This window comes from Epinephelus fuscoguttatus, linkage group LG9, assembly GCF_011397635.1.
Source record: "Epinephelus fuscoguttatus linkage group LG9, E.fuscoguttatus.final_Chr_v1".
Taxonomy (NCBI): Eukaryota; Metazoa; Chordata; class Actinopteri; order Perciformes; family Serranidae; genus Epinephelus; species Epinephelus fuscoguttatus.
In genome coordinates this window covers 1076991-1094610 of record NC_064760.1, presented here as the reverse complement: position 1 = coordinate 1094610, position 17620 = coordinate 1076991, and the positions used below count along the sequence as shown (strand labels likewise).

At 43.2% G+C, this 17620-nt stretch overlaps 2 protein-coding genes across 3 annotated transcripts in view; one reads left to right on the top strand and one right to left on the bottom strand.

Annotated features, from left to right (window-relative positions):
• Positions 1 to 17620, bottom strand: part of LOC125894085 (uncharacterized) — a 328241-nt gene that overhangs the window by 87809 nt on the left and 222812 nt on the right. The window lies entirely within an intron of this gene.
• On the top strand, positions 11 to 16102 carry lman2 (lectin, mannose-binding 2). Of its 2 annotated transcripts, none has more exons than XM_049585277.1 (8): positions 11 to 399; positions 8860 to 8978; positions 9223 to 9340; positions 11872 to 11951; positions 13708 to 13869; positions 14058 to 14172; positions 14321 to 14440; positions 15344 to 16102. In XM_049585277.1, the coding sequence occupies exons 1-8, from the start codon at positions 264 to 266 to the stop codon at positions 15502 to 15504; spliced, it is 1011 nt and encodes a 336-aa protein (XP_049441234.1). In that variant the 5' UTR covers positions 11 to 263; the 3' UTR covers positions 15505 to 16102. The 2 variants fall into 2 exon arrangements, with proteins under 2 accessions (XP_049441234.1, XP_049441233.1); XM_049585276.1 differs by lacking the exon at positions 11872 to 11951 and adding an exon at positions 11722 to 11804.

Genomic DNA, 17620 nt, shown 5'->3' with positions numbered 1-17620 from the left:
AACAGTCAGAGCTGAAGGTTTCCTCCGGATCATTCATGTTAGAATTCATCTCGCGTTTAAGATTTTTGTGCAATAATAATTTGGTTTTTATATATGTATAATTTTAGAAATACGTAAAGGAAAAACACGTCGTTTCCGGTCCAGGCAGTGTGGAGATAGCTGTCGGACCTGTGTGGTTTCTGTCCGGAGGATAATAGAGAAGGGACCGAGTTTGGAGGAACAGTTTTGTTGTGAGAGTTTGTTTCCGCAGCTGTCTGATCAAAATGAGGATTACTAAAGTATTTCTGAGTGTAACGGCGGTGCTGATGACGTGTCAGCTGTCTCCGGTGAGCTGTGACATCACGGACGGGAACGCGGAACATCTGAAGAGAGAGCACTCGTTAATGAAACCGTACCAAGGTAACATGGCTCCGTTAGCTCGGCGGCTAACCTGCTCTGCTGTCTGCTCCTCAGCTGCAGGAAGAGTTTACAGACTTATTCTGAGATAATTAATGTAATTAACTGTAGTTTAACGGCTCAGTCAAACAGCTGACGTCACAACCTGCTGTTAGGGTTTAAAACACGTCATGTTGAGGAGCACGGTAAAAGTTAGGGACTGTTCTTTACCTATCAGAGGAGGGTGGTGTCTGAGGTGTGTGACCCTCCCTGAGTGACAGGAGGGTGGTGTCTGAGGTGTGTGACCCTCCCTGAGTGACAGGAGGAAGACTCATGACCCTCCCTGAGTGACAGGAGGAAGACTCATGACCCTCCCTCCACCTTAACGCAGTTATCAGATTTATAAAACTTAAACTTTGATGTTTGAAAGTTACAAGTTGAAGGTGAACTCCTGGAGTTAAAGACAGCCTCAGTTTTTCACTCTTGTCGTGTGAACAGTTTATTTTTGGACACATTTAAATGAGATGTAGAAGAAAGTGATTTTGATGAAATATTTGTTTGAAGCTCAGATTTGGTTTTGTTTTCTTTTTTGTTACTGAAGTGTTCGTCACACATGATGAGTTCAAGGACGGTCAAACATACATTATTTCAAAATCCAATATAATTTATGTTTTTACAGTTTCTGGTGGCGGCGGGTTGGAGGGCATGTGTTTTGTAAAAAAAAACCAACGCCAAAAACTTTACAGAAAAAAAAGAAAAATATGCCTTTAACCCCCCCCCCCATGTCAGTTTAAATATTAAAGGAGCTATATGTAAGAAATCTAAAGCAAATAGTCGTAAAATCCTCCTAACATGTCACAGAGACTAAGGAATAATGTTCATATAACATACTGATCTCACCGACAACAATAGCACAGCCAGAATATTTGCATCTAAAAAAAATGTTTACGGCCTGCAAATCATGTTTATGTTTTGAATTTGTGTTTTGGCCTGTTGCGCCACCCACCGCCGTCTACCAGTCACACAGTCAGTAGAGTCTCAGCATCAGTTACAGTTACGACTGAGCTACAGCAGCACGGCAAGCAGCATTAGCAGTGTCCCGGTACATAGCATTAGCAGCCGGCTCCTCCTCAGCTGTATCCTTGCAGCAGCGTTAGCAGCAGAGAAGCCAGACTTGCTCGAACGGTCCGCTGGAAAACCGAAGATCACGGACGCGGTGACGCAGCCCTGCCACGGCAGACAATCAGTCTCCAGCGTGCCGCTGTCCAGCAACCTCGAATCTGTAGGGGAGGGGGGGCGGACACGACTCGCGACAGTATTTTGAATTTGAGTGCAGTAACCATTTTGGCCACATTCTTACATACAGCGCCTTTAAGTTACACAAAGTGTGAGACAAAGTTTATTGTTTCATTTTGGACTCAGCGAGGGATAGTTAGGTAATAATACTAATTGTAGCTTCTGTGCAGCGATGGGTCGGGTCCAGGCATTTTTAGGCAATTCTGAGCAACAAGCAGAAGAATTGGAAGACATTTAGGAATTTAGCAACACAATCTGCCTTTTGCATCAGCTGAGGCTTGAACTCACAACCTCTGAGACTAAGAATCAATTTCTATCTCACTGAGCTAACTAGTCAGCTTCACAAATTGACTAAGCCAGACGTGCAGGTTTAGCAGCCGTCCATGCATGGAAAAGCAGATTTCAAACCACTGTAAAAAATTCAGTTATCGAAACAAAAATCTGAAAATACACATATTGCATCTAGACAGCATGGAGATGTTGGTAATTTGTTTGTAACAATGATTGATTTGCTCCATAAGTGAAAAACTGATGTTTAAAATTGCCATTTTTACATTGACTCCAATTGTTCACATTAGAGCAAAATTCAAAATGCTGTCAAAAATTCAGTTTTTGAGATAAAATTCTGAAATTTGCCACACATCATCTACCATGACTCTAGAATTTTGTCTTTTTTCATGAACACTGAAGATTTATTTAGCAAGAATTTGCATGTATATGTTTACAGTACCGTTTACAGTCAAACATTTTGATGCACTGTAGGCTCAATTTTTGATAAATCAAAAATCTGAGAAACATAGTTTGTGTAGGACAGTCTGAAGATGCTCTGTAGCAAGCTTGGTGTCAATTGAGCAAAAACTGTGGGAGGAGATAGGTTTAAGAAGTTTTACAGTTTTTGAAAAAAACAGAGTGATGAACTTCATAATTTTTAATAGGTTTAAATGTACAAAAGTTTCTTCAGTATTGGGGCTACAGTTTGATGAAAGTTGTGAAGTTGTAGCACGTATGGTTGATTTATTATGAATTTTCAAAGTTTTGAACTTTAGACGCTTGCTGTAGCGCCACCATCAGGACTATTGGCTTGAGTTTACAGCTGAGGATATCTGGCATGAGACTGGACCTTTGTGCAAAGTTTGGTGAGTTTTCACCCATGGGAAGTAGGGCTGCAACGATTAGTCAACTAATCGTTGACTAATCGACTGTTAAAATAATCGGTGACTATTTTAGTAGTCGACTAATCGGTTTGAGTCATTTTTCATAGAAAAAAGTACCCAACATACTCTTGTTGCAGCTTCTTACGCTCAGATATTGGCAGCTTTACACACTCTCCAATGACAGTGAACTAAAACCCTTTGGCGTGAGTACAAAACAAGACATTTGATGACATAATTTTGGGGTTTGGGAGAGACAGACCGATATTTTTCAACATTTTAACACATTTTTTGCTAAAATGATTAGTCGACTAATCGAAGAAATAATCGACAGATTAGTCGACAATGAAAATAATCGTTAGTTGCAGCCCTAATGGGAAGTATGATTTCCTCCTCCTCCTCCTCCGAAGAATAACTAGGATTACAATAGTGTCCTGGCAGCTTAGCTGCCCGGACACTAATAATAGTTTTATTTGTATAGCAAATATTTAAACATGGTTACAAAGGGAAATACAGTTATAGTGGAGCAGATAAATGACATAATCGTTCAGTTGGTGATACAAGCGTGGAAATTGGCATGAGCAGTCTCCATGGGTCACTTGACAAGAAAATTGCTGGAGCCAATTGAAATATCAAGATGGCGGCAATTTTTCAAGATGGCCGCCATCTTCATGCGTGTATTATCATCTTAATGGAACATCCGCCCCGCCCCCTATCCAATCAGAAACCTTCCCTGCCCCAAACCTTAAAGGAGATTAAACTGATCTCCGTGTAAACCCTCATCAGAATGAATATTTCTCATGTAAACTACCTGGAAAGACTTTAATTCCAAATGATTTCATTCAGATTTATTTCATTCTGAATGAGAAGCCATCATGTAACCGCACCCGGTGAAGCACATTTTGGTTTAGTTCTTTAGTATATTGCTCAATTATTATTTTGGAGCACTGTCCGTTCAGAACCACAGCTGTGCTACTTTAGTATTCTTACTTTTTGTTTCCCCATCCCTTAGTATTTATTTGACAAGGTTACTGTCTGTTAGTTTAAAAAAAACAAAGGCAAAAAATAAATAAATAAATAAATAAACAAACAAACAAAAAAACACCTCCCTTGTGACTGTTACCTTGTTGTGGTAAGGGAGCTTGTGTACTTCACAGAGGCCTGAGAGCTATGCCATTGGAAGGCAACTTCTGGCAGGTTTAACCAAATTGGACAGGTCAAGGGCAAGGAGTAAGACAAAACACAGTCAAACACAGGAACCCCAAAAAATCCAGGTGGCCATCTTGAAGAATGGCTGCCATCTTGAAATTTCAAGTGGCTATGAGTAGTTTCTTGTCAAGTGACCAATGGAAACTGCTCATGCCAATTTCCATGCTTGTATCACCAACTGAATGATTTGGCCTAAAATCAGCTCTTAGCCGTTCCACTATTACAATAATTAAAAACAATGTTAAAGGGATAGTGCACCCAAAAATGAAGATGCAGCCATTATCTACTCACCCATATGCCGAGGGAGGCTCAGGTGAAGTTTTAGAGTCCTCACATCACTTGCAGAGATCCAAGGGGAGAGGAGGTAGCAACACAACTCCACCTAATGGAGGCTGACGGCGCCCCAGATTCAAACGTCCAAAAACACATCATTGAAACCACAAAATATCTCCATACTGCAGCGAGCTCACGTGTGTGTGCTTGCGTGCGAGACCAGCGAAAGCACGTGAACACACATGAAGGCGGTGCCCATGTCTCACGGTCTTGCGCAAGCGTGCACACGTGACGGAGAGGCAGTCAGAGCTACAGGCTACAATGAGGCTAAAAACAGAGTTCAAATGAGGTTTTTCCAAACAACTTTTTATGTCGGGGCTTCAGGACACTTGGATCACTACGGACGAGCAGTATGGAGATATTTTGTGGTTTCAATGATGTGTTTTTGGACGTTTGAATCTGGGGCGCCGTCAGCCTCCATTAGGTGGAGTTGTGTTGCTACCTCCTCTCCCCTTGGATCTCTGCAAGTGATGTGAGGACTCTAAAACTTCACCTGAGCCTCCCTCGGCATATGGGTGAGTAGATAATGGCTGAATTTTTATTTTTAGGTGCACTATCCCTTTAAGGGCGAAGAAAAATCCGTTCAAATCAAACTTTATTTATTTATACAGCACCTTTCATACAGTCGTGCAGCCCAGAGGACGTCACAGAGCAGGAACAAGTGAATAGCTTGACAGTTCAACAATAAATGCGAAAATATTCAAAATAAAAACAGTTAACATCAAATAAATACAAGAAAAGAAAAGTGGAAAATACCAAACAAGATTTAAAACAGAGGCAATAAAAGACGAGCTAAAAAGATCTGGCTTAAGGTTTATTTTAAAAATATCCCTCAGGTGGACTGTGCATAGACTCAGCAGCGACTAGATGCTGATTCCTCAGTGATATTTGTTGGAATCCTTGAGACGACCAGCAGGTCAGCAGAAGAGGATCTGAGGGATGTGTTACGTCTAAGAAGCATGTCTGAAAGTTGGGCTGGTGCCAGGCTGTTCGCTGATTTAAAATCTAATACACGAATCTGAAAATCACTTCTAATATTGATAGGCAGCCAGCGCAGTGACTTTGAGTTTACTAACTAACCTGAATCAGTGTGTTCAGAGGCAACACAGAACAACAGGAAATAAAAGAGAAAAGTTAAAATAAAAATCTGTTTTAAATAGTGATTTAGAAACATTAATGTGCCAACGAGCCTGATCTCCTCAGGCAGAGAGTTTCAGGGCCTCGATGACAAAGGTGCCGTGACCTTAAGTTACCAGCCTTGACCTTGGAACAGCTACTGAGGGTCGGCTGGAGGATCTCAGGTCAGGACCTGGAGCGTAGGGAGTCAGAAGATGGGCACGTAATATTAGATCGTCCCGTTTGAGGGCGGCAACCAACCGTTGCTCAGTTAATTGTTTTGTCAATAAAAGGTCAGATAACAGTGAAGCACGCTCTGTGAGATGTGACAGCGCTCAGGGTGATGTCTTCAAATGTTTTATTTGACCAACAGTCCAAACATCCACAGATGTTCAGTTTATGATCATGTACGACAAAGAAAAGCAACAAACTCTGATGTTACAGAAACATGAGCCAGCCTGTCACCTCTGAGGCTCTGCTGTCAAACACTCTGACAGGAAATGAGATTAAAACAGAATCAGTGACGATGTCTGTTTTTTTTTCTTTGTGGGAAGATTTTTAAAACCCTGTGAAGATGAAACTGAAGCAGCTGTGGAGTTTCAGTTTGTGAACAAAGTTTATCACCAAACCTGATCAAGTGTTCACTGCAGGTGTCTGAAACCGTTTGAGTTTAGTAGGTCGATGTGTAAACTCAGCGCTGCAGGAACTTTATTTCAGTCAGAGAATCTTTACAGTGAGAAACTGCACACAGCTCCGTCAGCACGCCCTCGGGACAGGACGTGTTTGTTCAGGGCGTGGACAGAAACACACAGATATAGGAAACATATCAGTTACTTTACTGAGTTCATTCTGCAGCTGACAGCACGGCCTCACTGATGAGGGAATAACGTAAAATACAAAACTGGATCTGACACAAAGTCGTGTAAATCTGATCATTCGTGTGAAGTTATTCATCAGTCGTACTTACAGTCATTTTATCTACAGACAGATTTAAAACAGGTAGTTAAATACAAACATGTGACACTGATAACATTTTAACTTAATGGATAAACTTTAATACGTATCAATAAACAAACATCGTCCCCTCGCAGCTTCAGCTCTTCTCAGAGTATTTAAGCTTTTTGCAGTTTGGATATTTGTACGTGACAGAAGTGTTTACCTGACTCTGTCTGACTGATCTCAGTTTTAAAGATCTACATTTTAGCTAAAAGCTTGTTGGTGGACGACATGTTTGCACAGGAAATGTTGAGTAACCATCAGGTTCTACGTGTTTTACAAGATGTGTGTATTTCCTCGTATGAAGTTGCCTGAAATCTGAGACAAACAACAGACTGACAGACGAACAGACCTTTACTGTCATCGCACATCTACTGAAACTAAATATTTTGCATCTGCCCTCACACTGTAACACACACATCACACTGATGGTGATTCTCTCTCATGCAGCACAAGAGTTCAGTGTGTTTCAGGTCTTTATACTGAGAGCAGTGACATTAAAACTGTTTCAGTCCTTCAGTCTGTGAGTTAATGTCCCTGAAACACCTTCCAGAGGGAAACACTTCAGTCAGCTGACTGTGGTGTGATGAGTCCATGACATCATGTCCTGTAAAGAGTCTCCGTCCTGTAAACTTTAAAATGAGACACTTTGTCTTCACAGATTTGTCTCTGATTTCTTCAACAACAGTAAAACTGACCAACTTTTGTTTGTGTGATGACTTAATTCTCCTTCACATTCATGGTGTGTTCAATGTCTCTTAATTTCTTCAGCTGACAAAATATGAATTGTTTTAATCAGTCCTGATCAGTTTATTGGTCAGATGTCAAACCTACAGCTGTTCAGACTGCTGGAACTCCACAGATTAATTTGGTCATTTGTGTGATTCAAACCGGACCCTTACTGTGAAATGTAAACACTGACTTCCTTCCTTTTGTCCAAGAAGGAACTCCATTACCCAGACTCCTCAGTTCCCACCACTCCTCACTGAGGTGTGAAACCCTGCACACGGAGCCAGTCTCCACTGGTCACTCAGTGCATTTCCATGACGACAGAGGAAACAGATTTATATAAATCCCTGTAAACATGTCAGTGTGAGTGAAATGGTCCTGCAGTGAATGTGTCACAGTGGGACTAACACACCCAGATCATGTGACTCCTGCATGTATACAGTGTAGAAAAATAATTCAAATGGTCGGGAGCTGGGCCAGTTAGCTCGCGACCTCGCTCTTCTCCTCTCAAACGGACTTTCTTTGTCTTCCATTAGATATCAAAAACTCAAATACTCAGAGGTAAAAAAAATCACTGGAGACAAGTAGAATCAGATGCAACTGAGTTTAATGTGCTCGCAGGCAACAAACACATCACAACCCAATGAGTCAAGCTCCGGAGCAAGACCGAAATTTCTTTGTTTGCGCTCGCTCTTTTATCGTAGAATTTCTGCTGAGTCATCTCTTTCCCACTTGGCTCTGATCGTAACGATATCCCACCTCTGCTGAGTCACTTTTTTCCCACCATAATGGTGTCATATTTCTGCTGAGTAATGTTTTTCCTAGATCTAAGACCGCCTCCTCTTACTAGGGTCATTCTCAGGACAAGCTGTAATTCCCCTAATTTTCCACTAGTGTTTTCTGAACCCATCCTCATGCTATTTTTAGAAATGATTCACAGTGAGTCCTAGGTACTTCTCCACCACAATGCTTAAGTGCACAGTGAGTGTGTGTGTCATAAGAATACATGAAATATGTGTAATTTGTCAGTTGCACAGATTATATTGCTTCAACACATATCTTTTAAAGGTCAACTAAAAGGTACAGTATATGTCTTCAGTAAATCAGTACATTACACTACAACAGTCAATCAGACCCAAACTGGCCGAGGCGCTCTGAGCATGCTCCACAGTTTCCGCCCCGGGCTTTGACCCGGAAGTCCAATAGCATTAAATGTGTAAGAGAAGAAGAAGCCGGTAACAACATGGAGAAATCTACATCCAGAGCCGTGACTTTTTGGACGCACCAAATGTACAGAGCTGTAAAGTTGTCCACCATGGTAGCAGTTAGCTGCTAGCTAACCGTAGCTAACTTGTTTGTCCATTGTTTGGTCTGTGACGTAATAGGTCAACAGGAAAAAGGTCCAATACTAACAAGCTGAAAGGGGGCATATCTCCACCTATCGTAGAGGAGTCGCACATACTTGGCTCAATAAATGGATTCCCCTCCCGTGCTTGTATACTGGGACAAGGACAGTAGGCCAGTTAGATGTCCTCGTCCAGCTGGGACTGTAGCTCCACTTCACTGTGACTGGAAACTGAGTGTCTCACTGTGTCTCACTGTGTCTCACTGTGTCTCACTGTCTCACTGTGTCTCTCCTGTGTTGTCCGTGCAGGTGTTGGCAGCAGTCCCAGCAGTCAGTGGGACTTCTGGGGAAGCACGTTGGTGACGAGCTCGTACGTCCGCCTCACTCCAGACGAGAGGAGCAAGCAGGGATCCATCTGGAACACTGTGGTGAGGAAACACTTTGAACATCACCTCTGTCTGACTCTGATCATCAGTTATACTCAGGCTGGACTGACGTGTCCTCTCTGTGGACTCTTACTGAAATATAAAATAAAATACTGTAATAAAATAAACAGCAGATGTACCTCTTTAACACTGACTGATGTCAGAGAGAAAGTTTGATGTTCTGTCTCTCTGTGGTTGTTTCCTGCTGCTGTATGAAGTCAGTGTGTTGTCTGTGTGTGGTCCTCAGCCGTGTTACCTGAAGGACTGGGAGATGCACGTGCAGTTTAAAGTTCACGGGTCAGGAAAGAAGAATCTCCATGGCGATGGCATCGCTGTGTGGTACACGAAGGACCGACTGCATCCAGGTAATGTTGGCGTGTTCAGCCTCAGAGTCACTGCTGAGTCGCTGCTGCGGAGGAAGAGGCTTGTCCAGCTTCATGTCACTTTATTGTAACACTGTCTGACATCAGAGTGTTACCCAGAATGCAACACTCACCTGTTACCTGCAGCTGCTGTTTTTTAACCACTGCTTCCTTCTGACTCTTAAACAAACAAATAAGATCACAGCTCCTGCAGCTGCGTCATATTCAGGGGGGCAAACCTTTCAGCAAAAAACAAAGTAGGTTGAGAGATTATAATCTCTGACAGCAGCATTATGATGACCTCACTTGGCTCATATGCTGAGACTGTTAATTAGCTGATTGGGTTGAGTTGTTTTAAATAAGCGAACACTATGCAGTGTTTCCCCGATAACACAGCTGCTATAAAATCTCCTCACACACAGTTAACTTGCCGTCTCTCCTTAAAGCAGCCAGAGTCAAGGGAGGAGCAGCTGATCTGATCAACCGGCCACAGATTGTTTGTTCACATTCGATAGAAGTCTGATCAAAGAGCTGATCGGTGACTCTGTCTGATGAGGCTGAATTGTGAACCATGAGTTGGCTAAAACAAACTGAGGGAGGTCACACTGAGTTACACTATGATGCATTCATGCTCTATTCCGTAAAAATGAGTATTGGGAGAAGTTAAATTCTAACATGGTGTGTTCAAATGTAGTCTTGTAAAATGTAGTTTGCAGTGAGGAACTTAACGTTGTTAAAGGAGAAATGTGTTGATGTTTTCACAGCAGTATAAAACAGATGTAACATAAGGAATTATGTTGAAGCCGTGATTAAAAACACGTGTTTCATGTGAAAGAAGGTGATTATAAAGGTTGTTTCATAAATATGTCTGATTGAATTTGAGCTAATTAAAAGAAGTGTGATGAAGAACAGAATGACTTTAAAACTGTCCAGTTATTTATTTATTTATTTTTTTACAAAGAAGGTTTCTTTGTTTTCCTGGAACAAAGGAAAAATAAATAACAAGAACAACTTCATCGGTATCAGCCCAGAGTTTCATGGTCAAATGAAATGATCAATGTAGATAATCAGCTAAATGGACCGACGTTACCTGTGCTGCTGTGATTAAACACAACACTTGTTACATTAGTTGAGTGATGTTGCCTAAGACAGGAGCAAAGTGTCAAATCAATGAAAACAACAGAAGCTGAAATGACTTACAGTTTTTCATTTTTTGTGGTCGTTGTAAAATCAATTAATAATCTTCATATCTAAGTCCCGTCTTTAACTGAACAAACAGCAGCTGTAAAGACCAAAAACCAGACACATTTTTAATACAGTGATGGACCAGGCTCTGCTCTGCTCTACTCTCTGCTCTGCTCTCTGCTCTGCTCTCTGCTCTCTGCTCTGCTCTGCTCTCTGCTCTGCTCTGCTCTCTGCTCTGCTCTGCTCTGCTCTGCTCTGCTCTCTGCTCTCTGCTCTGCTCTGCTCTGCTCTCTGCTCTGCTCTGCTCTGCTCTCTGCTCTGCTCTGCTCTGCTCTGCTCTCTGCTCTGCTCTCTGCTCTGCTCTCTGCTCTGCTCTGCTCTGCTCTGCTCTGCTCTGCTCTGCTCTGCTCTGCTCTGCTCTGCTCTCTGCTCTGCTCTGCTCTCTGCTCTGCTCTGCTCTGCTCTGCTCTCTGCTCTGCTCTCTGCTCTCTGCTCTGCTCTGCTCTGCTCTCTGCTCTGCTCTGCTCTGCTCTCTGCTCTGCTCTCTGCTCTCTGCTCTCTGCTCTGCTCTCTGCTCTGCTCTGCTCTGCTCTCTGCTCTGCTCTCTGCTCTCTGCTCTGCTCTGCTCTCTGCTCTGCTCTGCTCTGCTCTCTGCACCGAGCTGATGTCACCCTTAAACCTCTTTTATAGCAGAGGGATGACATTAATTCTGCGGCGTGTTACTTCCTGTATCCTTATTCTGAAGTTAAATGAAAGTCACATTTTAAAGCATCTTCGTCACCTTTGTCCCTGATGAGTCTGCACTCCTGATATGAAAACCTTCCAGCAGCTCATTGATCAAAGTCTTAAACATGGTTAGAGACGGTGAAGCTGCTGTCTGACACAACAGCAACAGAACTCCTGGAAAATATCAAGTTTCTAAACTGTGTATTTACTCACAGCTACTCAGGTACTCAAAGCTGAACACAGTGGGACTGCTTTATACCTGCTCACCTGCAGGGCCACACATGTTGAGATGATCATGCTAGATGCAGCCCAGGTGAAGGTGGAGACAGTCACACGAACACTCATCACGCTCCCTCCATCAGACAGCTTTTCTCATCATGTCCAGATGTGTGTGTCCACGGCCTCAGTGCTGACTCAGAGAAGTGTCTCGCTTTGTGTGCTCATGTCTGGCCTCATCTCTGCCTCCATCCTAGGCCCTGTGTTTGGAAACCAAGATCAGTTTCATGGCCTGGCTATTTTTTTGGATACCTTCCGCAATGACCTCCATGGGATGGATGTAAGTGTGTGTGTGTAGTGTGTGTGTGTGTGAAGCTCGAGGCGATAACCAGCTTGTTTCTTTGCAGGGCCTGTGTTTTCCAACAATGCTCTGTTCCACGGGCTGGCCGTGTTTATAGATACTTACTCTAACGATGATGCCACAGATGTGAGTGGTTGCTCAGGTTTTACTCCGTCAGCATGCTGTGTTTCCTCACGTTACGTTAGCATGACGTCAAAGACTGTTTGAGCATGTTCAGAGGTCATTCTGCCATATTTATGTCTCCACAGCAAAGTAAAGATTTAATGACAGGAGTTAATGAGCATGAGGCTCTGCTGCAGGAACACTGCCGTTCAGTGGTCGTTTCTATTTCACCACAACTCGTCCTGTGAAATCTGCTGCTTTCACATTGCAGTTAAAAGTGTCTCAGATCCTCTGTTATCAATCTGTGTGAGCAGATCCTGATGCATTTCCTCATGAGTGTGATCTGTCACTGAGCAGACACTGTGCGATCTGAGTCTGTTTCTGTTGTACAGCTGCACACCTCATTGTACAGTCAGTCTGAAAAAAAGTTAATTTCCAACCCTGACATGGATGTTTGAAGAGAACTCTGCAGCTGTGTCTCGTGTGTGATAAAGAATGGATGAGGACCAACACATTGTTGAGGTTGTGAATATCTCGAGCTAAATGACCCGCAGTCCCGTCATTATAAAGACATTGGTCCTCTGTTGAGTCCTCGGCTCTTCGGGTGAGACATCAACTTTAATTAGTGACTGCCCACACATGATATGAAACTGACGCAGAGGTGGAGGAAGAACAGATCTGTCAGCAGCAATATCTTTGTGTGGTTGTCCGTTGACGAGCTGCAGCGTGATGCATCGCTGTGTGCTGGGGGCGGCACTTGATGTGTCAGTTGATGTGGCGCGGCGGGGCGCAGCTCTGCCTCTGATTGTCTTGACATCGTTACCCAAACCAGTCTCACTTCTCTTGCTATAACCAAACCAATCTGACCTACAAAGGTAACGAGTGTTAGCCAATCAGAGGGAAAGAAGGGTGGGTCATTCCTTTGCTAACATAGGAAACGCAATTTAGCCACCAGGACAGTGTTACCAGCTGTAATTGCTGATGACCATGTTTCCACGTGTTAACGCAGCGAGCATTCTGTCTGTCAGCAAAGACAACAGGAAATACAATAAAAGACAAAACATTAACATGACAAAATAATTAACCTTCGCCTCCTCTAAAAGGACAGAGCTGTAAAATGTGGCGCTGAAGACTCACTGAGTCAGCAGAGCGCCGGACTGAAGGAATCAACTCCAGTGTTTCATGTTATTTTTAAAGGATGTTGGGTTATTGAGAGCAAACTTACCATCCATATTACAGACCTCTGCTATCAAACAAACTTCCACCTGACTCAGAGCTTTCAAACAAATCTTTATTGACAGTTGTGAACAGGCAGAACTCTCCTCTGAACTGTTGGAAAGTCCAGCAGACTGTATGAACAGTGTGAGCACATGAATCGAGAGCTTTGGTTTTTCATTACAGACGATTTCCTCATCCAGAGGGAGTCTGACCAAAACATTTACGAAACAGACTCAGATCGTGCAGTGAGCTGAGCTTCAGACTCAGAACTGACTGCTTCAGTTGGTTTGACACAAACTGTGAACAAAAGTCTCGGTTTGACACAAAGGATCCACGTTTAATAACTCAGATCAGGACGTAATGATGTCATCTGAGCCTCAGAGACAACGGACAGCTGCAGTGTGAAGGACGCTTCAGTGTTTATAGAAACATGACCTGTGATGTATCATGTGGGCTTCTTATGTTTTATTTTATATATTCATTTATTCCTCATCTTTATTTATTAACGTGTGTACAGCTGTGTTTGTGTTTAAGATTCATGTTGTGTCCTCTCTGTCGTCAGCGTTCCTTCCCGTACATTTCAGCCATGGTGAACAACGGCTCAGTGAACTACGACCACGGTAAAGACGGCCGATCGTCGGAGCTGGGAGGCTGCTCGGCTGAGATCAGGAACAGAGAGCACGACACGTACCTCGCCATCCGCTACTCCAAAGGAAGACTCACTGTACGTAGAGGAACTCTGGGATGCTTCACAGCTTCTCTTCGTCTAGTTCACTCAGAATATTTTCAGCCTGTCATGTCAGTGACAAGCATGTCACCTTCCATGTTTCACATTTTATAACAGCTTCTTTAAGTTGTAATAAAGAAAGTGTGAGTTGTTTCAGTGCTGCGCATCCGGTGTGTGTCCTGCAGGTGATGGTTGATGTGGACGATAAGAACGAGTGGAAGGAGTGCATCGACATCGGAGGAGTTCGACTTCCTACAGGATATTTCTTTGGTGCCTCAGCAGCTACAGGAGATCTGTCAGGTGGGGCAGGGCTTAATAAAGACGTCATAATATTCACTGCTGAAGTTTTTTTATATTTGTACCATGTTGTGCAGTAACATTTTCTTTTCACAGCTGATTCTAACATTTGTAGAGTATTTTAAGTCTGAAGTGGTATTTTATTTTGCAGATAACCATGATATCATCTCGATGAAGCTCTACCAGCTGATGGTCGAACACACTCCTGAGGAGGAGAACCTGGACTGGACCAAGATCGAGCCCAGCGTCAGCCTCCTCAAGTCCCCCAAAGGTACGTTTTTTTTATGCCTCTGCGCCGCCGATAGCTGTGGCCGGAGGCATTATGGTTTCGAGTTGTCTGCCTCAACGTTGTGAACACAATATCTCAAGGACGCCTCAGAGAATTTCTTCACATGTGGCACAAACGTCCACTTGGACTCAGTGATGAGCTGATTAGCTTTGGTGGTTACGGATCAAAGGTCAAGGTTGCTGTGACCTTACATCCATCTCATTCTCATGAAGGCAATATCTCAGAGAGAATGTCTTTAAATTTGGCACAAACATCCACTTGGATTGAAAATGTGCCAAACTTTGCAGTGCAGAGTCAGGACGCAGCACTCAGCCTGTTTGCTGACGTACGGAGCAGGTCAGGACGTCTCAACTGTTTCAGTGTGCCTGCTGTGCAACTACACTGAAAACAATGAATATGAGGGCGCAGAAAACCACAGCATGTGTACATACAGCCCCTGAAGCTGCTGTCTCACTGTCATGTGGTCATCACCCTGACAACCACCACCTGCAAAGTAAAGCATTTTTCAAAGTGTCTGCTGCCGCCTCGCTCAGGGCTGTGATGACACTGGCAGAAGTGTAAGCTGCCTGTAGCTGCAGACTGTAACAAGACGAAGGAAAGCTCTGAAATGACCAAAGATTTCTACAGTTTACCATCTGAGGTTTGGTGGAAATGTTATCGTGCCTCCCCTCTGTCACCTTCCCCTCATTGAAATGATGGAGGCAGAGAGTTACGGAGCAGCAGTTTGAAAGCAGCTTTATGAAGACGTGTGAATTGACTTTACTCTGTTAGTATCAAGTTTCCTGGGACTTATTCAGAAGTCTTCCACAAACCAGACGAGCAGCCGTCCTGAACATAAATATGAACATGAGCATGAACATTGCCTCTCTTCATCTCCCCTCACAGACAACATCGACGATCCCACCGGAAACTTCCGAGGGACGCCCCTGACCGGCTGGAAGGTGTTCCTGCTGCTGCTGTGCGCTCTGCTGGGGATCGTGGTGTGTGCTGTGGTGGGAGCTGTAGTTTTCCAGAAGAGACAGGAGAGGAACAAGAGGTTCTACTGAGCAGAGACCAGGTGTCTGTAGTGAGATGAACTGTTTCCAGATTGAGCACATCAATGTGAATTCTTTTCTAAAGATTGTACAAATGTTTATATCTTTGAAGCACTGCGTTCAGAGTGAATGATGGCGACCTGTGATGTGGGGAAGAAGGTGCAGAACCAGTGGCGACCGTCATGAGTGGCTGCTGCTGTTTATGTAGTCCATGTATTGATTAACTGCAGGGTTAGATCAGACACCCCCCCCCCCCACCCCCCCAACTCCTCTTTTAACATCATGTTAACACCTGCTGGACCCTGGCAACACACCACCATTTAGGTTTTCATTTGTGTCCTCCAGCCTGTTTGACCTGAGTATTTATTGGGGGACGACAGTAGCTACGTGCACACACACACACACACACACACACACACACACACACACACACACAGAGGAAGTGTGGAGAGTTTTAACCCATGGACAAAGTGTTTTATTTGTTAACGTCAGTCTCATTCTGACATTTAGAAAATACAGTTTTGATTGTGAGCAACTTTAAAACAACTGAATGAATTAAAGTCACATCGTGCTGAAGAACAGAACACAGTAGTGTTCCTGTTAGAAACCACTCTGTGTCTGCAGCTGTACTCATTACTGAAAGGAGAACTCTGGTATTTTTCAACACGGAACATTTTTCATGTTGTCGTGTCAAAGTGACTTGTGGAAACAACAATTATTTAGTTCGGTCTAGTTGAATAAGACGCCTGCAACAGGCTGCAGTGTAACCACAGACGTCAGCGCAGTGCACTTTAGAAATTTACCTGCAGTAAAGGTGCTTCTGTCTGCCACTGACAGGCTCAGAGATCATGTTCCAAATATCCTGAGAATCCTCTTACAGAGCTCCTAAATCTGCCTCTTGTGTTGTACGGTGGTGTGTCTGTGTCACTCTGCAGTTACACCTCCAAAACACTGAGGAGCTGTAAAGTTTAGTTGATTCAAAACACACATTAAACACACATTAAAGGCACATTAAACACACATTAAACACACATTGAAGGCACATTAAACACACATTAAACACACATTAAAGGCACATTAAACACACATTAAACACACATTGAACACACATTAAACACACAGTAAACATGGCTTAATAGAGACAGTTTCAAACACAAATCAGCTTCACTATAACTCGCAGCATTCACAGACAAACACTTGTCTTTATCTGGACACATTTTCCCCACAAATACAACATGCTAACGTTATTAGCACAAGCCTATGGCATTTTACATTGTATAAATTAGCCTAGCAGCTAGCAGAGATTTCCTCTGCTCATATTTCAGCCAGGATAAATCACACACAGTGTGTGGAGGCTTTATTGTCTTCACAATTTATTGTTTCTTATCTGTGAAATTAAAGTAAATCAAAGCTTTGTTTCCACTGAGGGAAATGGTTTCAGCTCACAGAGACAGTTACATCTCTGGGAAGGTGCACGTCAGGCTGCAGTGTAGAAGTATAAATCCTGCTTTAGGGGTGTTTCAGTAAAATTCTCAGAGCAGCAGAAACTGTGACCACAGTGAGGAGGTGTGGTCGACCCTGTTGATTGGTCGCCCTTTTGGCCTCGTTTGAGCTCATCCCTAATGAGATCGATCACAATCGTCTCTGCACCATGTGATCTGTAGTGTTTTAGTCCCTCACTGTCCTCCGTGTTTGGAGAATATTTCTCCGACCTCTTTGTCTTTCTGGCGTTTTCTCCTCCTCTCAAGAAACTCTTACTCCTCTTAAACTCCTCCTCCCTGCTCCCAACAGTTTTTACTTTAAGGCCTGAGACACTTGTAAATAACTTTTATCTTTACAGGATCCGTCTGAACTAGGGCTGCCACTAACGATTATTTTCATTGTCAACTAATCATTTCATCAAAAAATGTGTTAAAATATTGAAAAATGTCGGTCTGTCTCGCCCAAAACCCCAAATTACGTCATCTAATGTCTTGTTTCATACTCACGCCAAAGGGTTTTAGTTCACTGTCACGGGAGAGTGTGTAAAGCTGCCAATATCTGAACCTAAGAAGCTGCAGTAACAGTATTTTGGGTACTTTTATAGTACTTTTCTATGAAAAATGACTCAAACCGATTAGTCGACTAC

Coding starts and splice junctions, on each gene's coding strand:
- lman2 (XM_049585276.1), top strand. CDS start 264: ATGAGGATTACTAAAGTATTTCTGAGTGTAACGGCGGTGCTGATGACG. Junction 11,805..13,707: donor ATGACCTCCATGGGATGGAT/GTAAGTGTGTGT, acceptor CTCTGTCGTCAG/CGTTCCTTCCCGTACATTTC. Junction 13,870..14,057: donor ACTCCAAAGGAAGACTCACT/GTACGTAGAGGA, acceptor TGTGTCCTGCAG/GTGATGGTTGATGTGGACGA.